Source organism: Arachis ipaensis, chromosome B10 (genome assembly GCF_059453495.1).
Source record: "Arachis ipaensis isolate K30076 ecotype BB chromosome B10, ASM5945349v1, whole genome shotgun sequence".
In the NCBI taxonomy this organism is placed as follows: domain Eukaryota; kingdom Viridiplantae; phylum Streptophyta; class Magnoliopsida; order Fabales; family Fabaceae; genus Arachis; species Arachis ipaensis.
In genome coordinates, this window is record NC_142435.1 from 16,254,918 (window position 1) to 16,264,051 (window position 9,134).

The following is a 9,134-nucleotide window of genomic DNA, read 5'->3' on the forward strand; positions in this document are numbered from 1 at the left end:
AAACCGGTTTTTACATTAAAACCGGTTTTTGTACCAAAAAACCAAAAACCGATTTTTATACTAAAAAATTGGTTTTTATACCATAAAATTGGTTTTTACATGTAAAAATAGATTTTTACACAAAAATTAATATTTTTACATACAAAAACCCAAATTTTTAAACCTTTTTTAATTGAATTTTTTTAATCTAAATTTTTTTTCTTTCTAAATGATACGAGTAACATTTGTAAATAATGAAATCCCTTCCATTGCTTTCGTTCCTTTTTCTTTCTTATCTCTTTTCAATATTTTCTATAAATAATTTTTTCTAATATAAATAATTTTCTTTCTAAATGATACGAATAATTTTTTTTGTCTCCTTCTTTCCATCTCTCTCCTTTTTTCTCCCCCTTCTCTTCTCTCTTTCTTCTCTCTCTCTCTTTCTCCCCTTTTCCTCTTTCTCCCCCTCCCCTTTCTTTCTCTTCTTCTCTCTCCCCTCTCTCCCATTTCTTTCTCTCTCCCCCTCCCCTCTTCTCTTCCTTCTCTCTCTTTCTCTCTCTCTCTCTCTCTCTCTCTCTCTCTCTCTCTCTCTCTCTCCCATTTTTCTCTCTCCTCCTCTCTTTCTTTTCTCTCTCTCCCTCTCCTCTCTATCTATCTCTCTCTCCCCTTCCCCTCTTTCTCCCCCTCCCTTTTCTTTCTCTCTATCCTTCTCTCCCCATGCTCTCTCTCTCTCTCTCTCCCTCCCTCTTTCTCTCTCCCCTCCTCTCCCTCCTCTCTTCCCTCCTCTCATTTCTCTCTCCTTCTCTTTTTCTCTCTCTCTCCCTTCTCTCTTTCTCCCTCTTTATCCTCTTTTTCTTCCTCTTTCTCTCTCTTTTTCTCTCTCTCTCTCCTATCCTTCTTCCCTCTTATCTCTCTTCTTTTTTCTTTCTCCTCCTCTATCTTCTCCTCCTCTCTCTATTCTCTCTTGCTTTAGAGAGAAGAGGAGAAAGAGATAGAAGAGGGATAGAGATTGAGATAAGGTTGAGAGAGAAAGAGAAAAGAGAGAGTAAGAAAAGAAAGAGAAGAAGGAGAGAAAAGGCAGAGAGGAGGAAGAGGAGAGAGAGAAAATGGGAGAGAAAGAGAAAGAAGAAAAGGAAAGAGAGAGGAGTGAGAGAGAGAAAGAGAGAAAAGAGAGAGAGAGAGAGAGAGAAAGAAAGGGGAGGAAAAGGAGAAAGAGGGAGAGAGAGAGAGAGGGGAAGGAGAGGGGAGAGAGCGAGAGAAGGAAAAATAGAGGAGAAAGGAGAAAGATATGTGAGAGAGAGAGAGAGAAGGAGAGGAGAGGAGAGAGAGAGATAGGAGGGGAGAGAGAGGAGGAGGAGAGACAAAAAAAGGAAAGAGATGATTAGAGAGATGAAGGAGAGGAGGGAAAGGAAGAGAGAGAAGGGAGGGGGGAGAAGGCGAGAGAGATAGAGAGAAAGAGAGAGAGGGAGAGGAGAGAGAGAGAGGGAAGGGGAGAGAGAGGGAGAGAAGGATAGAGAGACAAGAGAGAGAGAAAGAAAGACGAGGTGGAGAGAGAGAGAGAGAGAAAGGAGGGAGAAGGGAGAAAGAGAGGAAGAAAGGGAAAGAGAGAGATAGGAGAGAGAGAGATAGAGAGAGAGAGAGAGAGAAAATGGGGAGAAAGGAGAGAGAGAGAAGTAGAGAGAGGAAAAGGAGAGAGAGAATGGGAGAGGAAATAGAGGAAAATGAGTGAGAGAGAGAAGGGAGAGAGAGGAGGAAGGAAGGGGAAAAGAGAGGGAGAAGGGAGAGAAATAGAGGGGAAAAGAAGAGAGAGAAGGGAACAGAGAATAGAGAGAGAGAGAGAGAAGCAGAGAGAGGGAAAGGAGAGAATGGGAGAAGAGATAACGAGAAAAATGAATGAGAGAAGGGAGAGAAAGAGAGAGAGAGAGAGAGAGAGAGAGAGAGAGAGGGGGGGGGAAGGAAGGGGGAGAGAGGGAGAAGGGAGAGAAATAGAGGGGAAAAGAAGAGAGAGAAGGGGAGAGAGAGAGAGAAAGAGAGAGAGAGAGAAAGAAGGGAGGGAGAGAGAAAGAAAGAGGAAGGGAGAGAGAATATGTAATTTAATTTTGAAATTAGATTTTGATTTTAATTTGATTTTGGTTAACCGGTTAAAAACTAATTTTTTTTAATTTGATTTTGATTAACCAATTCTAAAAAATATGAATATAATTTTTAAAATTATTTTATTAAACTGGTTAACCAAAATGTGGTTATGATTTTTTAACCGGTTAACCACATTTTGGTTTTTTTTTTATGAACACCCCTAGTCGCAATACTAAGCTCCATTTAAGGGTTTTCCCCTAGCCAATAGGTTGCTGCATACACAAGACGAGATTCGAACCCCCAAAACTTGCTTTAGCATACTAGTGAATTAACCACTACACCAACCCAGCTTATAGAACTCTCATATTTATACCACCGAAAATAGCATCCTAGATATGTGGGATTATCACTTTTTTTATTCACATTATTTTTTTGAATGCTTAAAAGTCAATGCACGGTTTGAATATTCTACACCAAATATGTAATTGCATTTTCAAATTTTATGATGGAACTTGTGTTCTACGACGAACAGAAGCCAAGTTAATTAACAAAGCTTCATGTTGCTTTTGTCAAGTCCTACTGTCCAAGTCAATAAACAAAAGAAAAACAACATATAAATCAGCACAAATTTACAAAGAGGGATAAGCTCAACTAGTAAGTAAAGCTGTTGTAAAAATTCTTAATGCTATTTATAAATATTATAGTATGCTTTCCATGAAGAGAACAAGTTCCAAACCTTTCGATTTCACAGCTGAGAGAAAAAGACAACACAACAAGGGTGCAGTAACAAGCTTTTGGTGAAGCCAAACATCCTGTGCTTAAATGACAAAATGTGGTGAATTGGAAGCAAACATAAAACATGCATCCAGACCTTTCATTGAGATGGTGGTGGAGACGGTACGTCTCCTCGCATAATCCTCCACGGACCCCAATAAAACTTTGGTTCCATGAGAGGCACAACTCTGCCTGGATGCTCTTCCCAATACTTTTCCTGCAGCGATATTTTAAGATCCATCACATAAATTTGACTTTCAAATGTAGATCCTTATCACATATATTTGAGGTTATTAACTTATTATTGCTATAAATTCCCATGGTGATCTAAAATGTAGCAAGAGATGTGGAAAATTTCATGATAAAAATATTTAGAAATGAATTGAGTGATATCCATCCAACATGATCAGTCACTACAGCACTAATGAATTTGGCAATCCAACACTCCAAGAGAGGGGACGCGTGCAAGAAAAAAAGAGGAATCAGCAATCAAGTGATTCAAGAAGCCCTTAGGCATCTTGTTAATTGGCAGGTAGATTGCAAGCCCATAAATATCCTTTAGGCAAAGGTATTATGGATTCCGAGATTATTGCTTTTGTAGGTAAATGGTTGTTATTCTATCTGAATCGAATCTCTAGATATAGGCTTCAATAGAATGGGTGGATGACCTTGGGCAGCGTTTGTTTACAAGCACAAGACACTAAGACACGAACACAGAGATACAAATCGTGTTTGATGAATAAGACATGGATAGAGTCATTGTGTCTTGGGACATTGAATTAGTGTATTTTGTGTCTTTCCTGTATTTTGTGTCCTTCTCGTCAGGAAAGACACTGGACAAAGACACAACTTATTTTTTCTTTTTTCCTTTTATCGTCACTATCAATTTTTCATAATTATATCTTTTACCATTCTATTTTTCTTTCTTAATTTTATGTGAAGAAAAAAAAAGGTAAATTGGACTTTTATTATTTGTTCTATATTATATCAGTTTATCACCGAACAACATATAAAAACACTAATTTTTGTGTCCTTTTTTCAGTGTCCTATCTTGTTCTATTCTCAAAACCAAATGCAGCCTTGGGGTGAATGCTACACATTTGAATGTTAGAACTTCTAGTCCAACCAAATCTATGAGATTATCTGCCGAACTGAACCTAGAGTCCTACACACCAATGTTTTGCCATTCTTTCTCCTTAAAAACTCATCGAACAGCACAAATAGTGAACATCATTTGGCACGACTATTTATCTAAAACTACTCATTCCGTTATTCCCTTGCTGTCACAATTGAGACCCAAAAGAACAAAGGATTAAAAAAATGATCACAAGAAAAGAAAACAGAAAAGATAAAGACAAATAAATGAAAGGAATAAGATCAAGAATATCATAGAAGAAGAACCTTGTGGAGTTGTTCAGTGATGGCAGCCCCAACAACTCCAGTGTAGAAAGCAGCTATATAAATTGTGACTAAAGGTGTAAAGGATTTGGGCCTTCTATAAGGCGCCACCATGTCCCAAAGAAAGGTTTTCTCCCATTTTGTGTACAAGTAATCTGCATATTTTCTCCACAAGTAGCTTGCCATTTCAATGGCCTCCCGTTCAATTATCGCAAGACAAAACAATATCTGTAGAGAGAAAATAATTTAGAAGTTTGATAGGAAACTAAAATAAAATTTTTAATTCAATTCATACACATACAAGAGTAATGTTGGTAAATACAGTTCAATGCCAAAGTTTTGACAAGAACCATGGGATATGAAACCAAATAATAAAGTGATTTACTAATTTTCGTGTCCAAAGTATAGTTTCACTTATAAATGAATTCAAAAGTCATTTTGATTTCAGAAAAGTAGTTCTCAAATCTAAGTTTACTCTAAAATCTAAATGAATCGAAGATCAAGGTTTATACCTCCTTTCACAATTATCCAGACAAGAAATCATCTCAAAATGGAAGGCTAATGAAAAGTTTTTTCATTTGTGTCTCCCACTTCCAGAACTAGAAAACACTAACTGTTAGCAAAAATAACATCTAGACATCGATATATCAACAAAGGTGTTGAATGTATAACCAAGAGATTTTTTAAGTAGAACCAGCTAAAACTAAATATAGGTAATTATCACACACAGACATTGGTGATTCAATTTTCTTGTAAGGCAGCAAACCCAAAAGTTGATCTCTCAGGGAAATCTGTTATTAGCATGCAACCAATTGTTCCTAATTCAGACATAGAACTAAGAATTAAGACCCATTTCCTTCCTATTTAGTCAATCCTACAAGTCATTGCTACAATAAATTATCATTAACGAGAGTTAACTGGACTCAATAAGGTCAATAAATTTGACTTAAAGGCCTTCAAAATCCCAAAACAACTCCCTAATTATACTAAATTTATTCCCCTGTTTTACCTTGCACATAATGTCTGAATTCCTTATCATCTCTACCCAAACCTCCAAAGCAGGGGAAGTGATGTCGCTACTCCTAAATTTGATATTGTCACTCCCTTCTTGTGCTATTTTTCTAAATTATCCTTTATCCTTATTATTTTATAATTTTCTTTCCTACAATAATAAGAGGAAATTTCCCCCTTATCTTTAGTAAGCATAAGTTCAAATGAACATAACAAATTATTTAGGCAGCAAAATATCTCAGGAGTAAACAAACCATTCAAACATAATTATTAGAACTGAACTGGTAATTGAACCGGTTGGACCACTGGGTCACTAGTTGAACCGGTTGACCAGGTCTCACTTAAATAATCAATTGTCCAGAGATTAATCAAGAAAAAGAAAAATCCTGAAAATTGAAGTTATAATACAAAGGCTGAAATTATCACTTTTCTGTTTTTCAAAGTAATATTCCATTGGAAAATAAACTAATATAGCAGAATTCCAATAATTTTTTTGTGGAGATGAACATATTCCTCTAGAAAAGCCTAAGTCACATCCATAAACCCGAAGAGGGTGATGAGGAGCAAAAAAACTACAACAATCAGCAGCAACAGGATGAAAAGATACAACCAGAACAAGAATACAAACCGCAGATCAATCAACACAAAACAAAGTAACTAGTAACTCCTAACACAAAAAATCCACTAGCTACTGGCACGGAACAAAAAAGCTTCAATGATCAATTATCTTGACTTCCCTGCCTCGTTTCCAAGACTCCTTATAAAATGAAATCAGCCTTTTCATCTCCTCCATAATCACAGATTCATTGTTGAATATTTTCTTATTTCTAGTTTTCCATATAGTCACTCACTCTTTTTGTGCACTTTTTAGCATCTTTGTTCTAAATATGCAAAGGAAAACAAAAGGGCCAAAGAACAGAACATAGAAGATCCTTCCTAAATGAAAAACAAAACAAATATAACAAAAAAACTTCAACTCAAATGAAAATTCCATGTTGAAACTGCTAGAACCTTCTCATCTTCTCTCTTTTTAAAACAAACTCTTATGAATTACCACTGACCTCCAAATCAAACTATTGCAAAGTGATTAATCCACTGAGGAAATTAAAGAGTGCTACACAACACCAGAAGAAAGACCTTTTTATTGAATCTTTATCATTTGATTATCAAGCTAGGAGACAAATTAAAGGTTTTTCTCTTTTCAATTCTACGTTCAAGCTTGTAGCAGACCAGAATCAACAGAGTAATACCGTTGAAATAGTCTTCCTTCTTAATTCTTATATACCTCAGAGAATTTCCTACAAAATGAATATTGAACACAACACACAGCCTTAAAACAAAAACAAAACAACACTCAGAAATCATCACCTCTTCCAAACACAGCCTTAAAACAAAACAGAACAACACTCAGAGTTTGAGCATTGATCACAAAAAATTGATTTCTGAAACAAAACAAAAACTGCAGAACAACATTCAGAGTTCGAGCATTGATCACAAAAAAATGATTTTCGGAACAAAACAAACAATTAACAAAACAATGAAAACAGGATTTTTTTTTCCTTCAGAAGAAGAAACCAATGAAAACATGAAGCATATAATAAATCAATGATCACCAATATCCAGCAATAATCTCAAAGACAACAATAAATACACAACAACAATTTAGCAAATAAACAGGAACAAGACCTAAATAGAAAATCCAACAAATTAAGTCGCAGCAACCTAACAATTTGGCAAATTAAAGAAACAGCAGCCCAACAATTTTTAGCAAATTATCAACTTAACAAGTTCAAGAACAGAAAATCACAACAAAAACAAAAAAAATTAAAAGTAACAGAAGAACAACAGAACAACAACACGAGAACAATTAGCAAATTAACAAGTTCACAATAACAGTTAAATTTTACCAGAAGAACACTAATGCAAGTGGAATCATCATGCTAATATGTTTTCTGCAAAGATGCTATTTGTGCAGCTAAAATTTCCTAATTACTATGATCCAATTATTCTAACTTCACATGCAATCAACTTACTAAGTTTCTAAAAGCTAGAAATTATAAAACCAACTAGAAATATGATTAAAGCATTTCATCAAACATGTTGAGTGCGGTAAAATTAAAACGAAATAAGAGAATTCAAAGCTTAATTTCAATGTGATAGAGAAGAGAACATAACTATTGTAACTTTAATTCAGTCTATGAAAAAATCCAAACCACTACCAAATCAAATAATTACTTATTGTAATAGAAATCAGAAGTTGCAGAGTTTGAAGCAGAGTATTGGTGTTGTGTGAGTGTATTGTCTGGTGGCGGGTTTAGGGAACTCACGACGACAAAAGAAAGCAGTTCGACGGCTAGGTGGAGCGCGCGGGTTAGTCGCAGAGTTTGAATCAGAGCAACGTGGCTTCCAGACGAACGCGAATGCGAACTCGAACGGTGAACGCCGAGCGAACGTGAACGGTGAACGGCGAAGAACGCGAACGTGAACAGCAAACAAACGGCGACGGAAGCGCGGCTGAGCAGACAAAGACGACGGACGCCAAGCTCGAGGAAGCAGCCGCGATCGGTGACAGCGAACAGGGGTTGAAGAGTTGGAGCACGAGGGAAGCTAGATGACGGGTGGCGAACTTTGAGTGCGACGGCCGGCGGCAGTATGCCACTCCTTGCGGCGGTGGTGTGGTGCAGGCTTACAGTGCTAGGGTTTTTGGGTTGGGTTTGTGTGATTTCTTTCTGAATGAAAGAAAGAAAGAAAGGGAGAAAGAAACGAAGGAGCTTCCTTTTTTGTAAACCGGCCGGGTCCGGTTCGGTCCGACGGGCCGGTTCTCGGTCGGATCAACAATTTTTCACTGGTTTTTTAATTAACAGTTTTACATATTTGATTGGACTGTTAATGTTGTCGGTTTGCGATTGAATCGGTTTGACCGATCGATCCGGTCCGATTTTTAGAACATTGGAAAAACTAACTATTCTTTATCGAAATAGAAAAATGATGATATAATTTTAAAAGGTCTTGATTAACTAAAAAGTTTAGAATTAAAAATTTAAAATATATATTTTTACTAATATTTTAAAAATATCTAGCTATTCTAAACAATATGGAACTGAAACAATAAGTATTTTGTAAATTTTAACTCTATCATGAATATTTTTATTTTGTTTTTATATTAAAATAACTATTATTTTTTTAAATTTTAATAATTTATTAATTAGTTTATATCTATTATACTATTATATACTACAAGTATTTATTGAAAAATAATATTAATAGATATTATATAATTATGAAAAGAAAATAATAAGTGAGTTTATAATTACTGTTAAATAAAAATATAATTAATTTAAGAATGAGTGAACTTATAATTAAAATTAAAATAAGTTAAATAGAAGTAAATTATTTGCTGAAAGATATCAATATGTATTTTAATTTGCATATATACTAGTAATAAGCCAATTAGCTTGGTGGTTGAGGCTACCCCTCGTATCCTTAAGGGAGGGGGTTCAAATCCAATAATTTCATTTTGAAGAAATTTTGAAATTGTAACGGTTCGGTCAGATCGGTCTTTATCGAGTTTGACTGATTTCTATCGGTTCATTCTGAATTTGACCGGTTCGTACCGATTTTTACTTTGTGCGGTCCAATTATCAGACTGGACCGATATATAATTTGATTCACAGATTTTTCGGTCAAACCGACCAGTCTGGTCTGGTTTTGATAACAATGGTTTAAAAATCATATGATTTGATTTTTTTTTTTTACCAAAGATAGGAGACTCGAACCCGCAACTTCTTAATTGAGTATGGGGAGACTATGCCATTTGAGCTATTACTCATTGGCGATTTGATTACTTTTTATTTTCGAACATAAATGATAAAAATATTTTTTAATTTTTATAATTT

At 35.4% G+C, this 9,134-nt stretch overlaps 1 protein-coding gene across 1 annotated transcript; it reads right to left on the reverse strand.

Annotated features, from left to right (window-relative positions):
• Positions 1 to 2,722: 2,722 nt before the first annotated feature.
• On the reverse strand, positions 2,723 to 7,983 carry EMB2752 (embryo defective 2752). Its single transcript, XM_088506466.1, has 3 exons — positions 7,566 to 7,983; positions 4,231 to 4,455; positions 2,723 to 3,046 (listed from the first exon to the last, which is right to left on the reverse strand). Exons 2-3 carry the CDS (start codon positions 4,411 to 4,413, stop codon positions 2,930 to 2,932), a joined length of 300 nt encoding a protein of 99 aa, XP_088362592.1. The 5' UTR covers positions 4,414 to 4,455; positions 7,566 to 7,983; the 3' UTR covers positions 2,723 to 2,929.
• Positions 7,984 to 9,134: the final 1,151 nt, after the last annotated feature.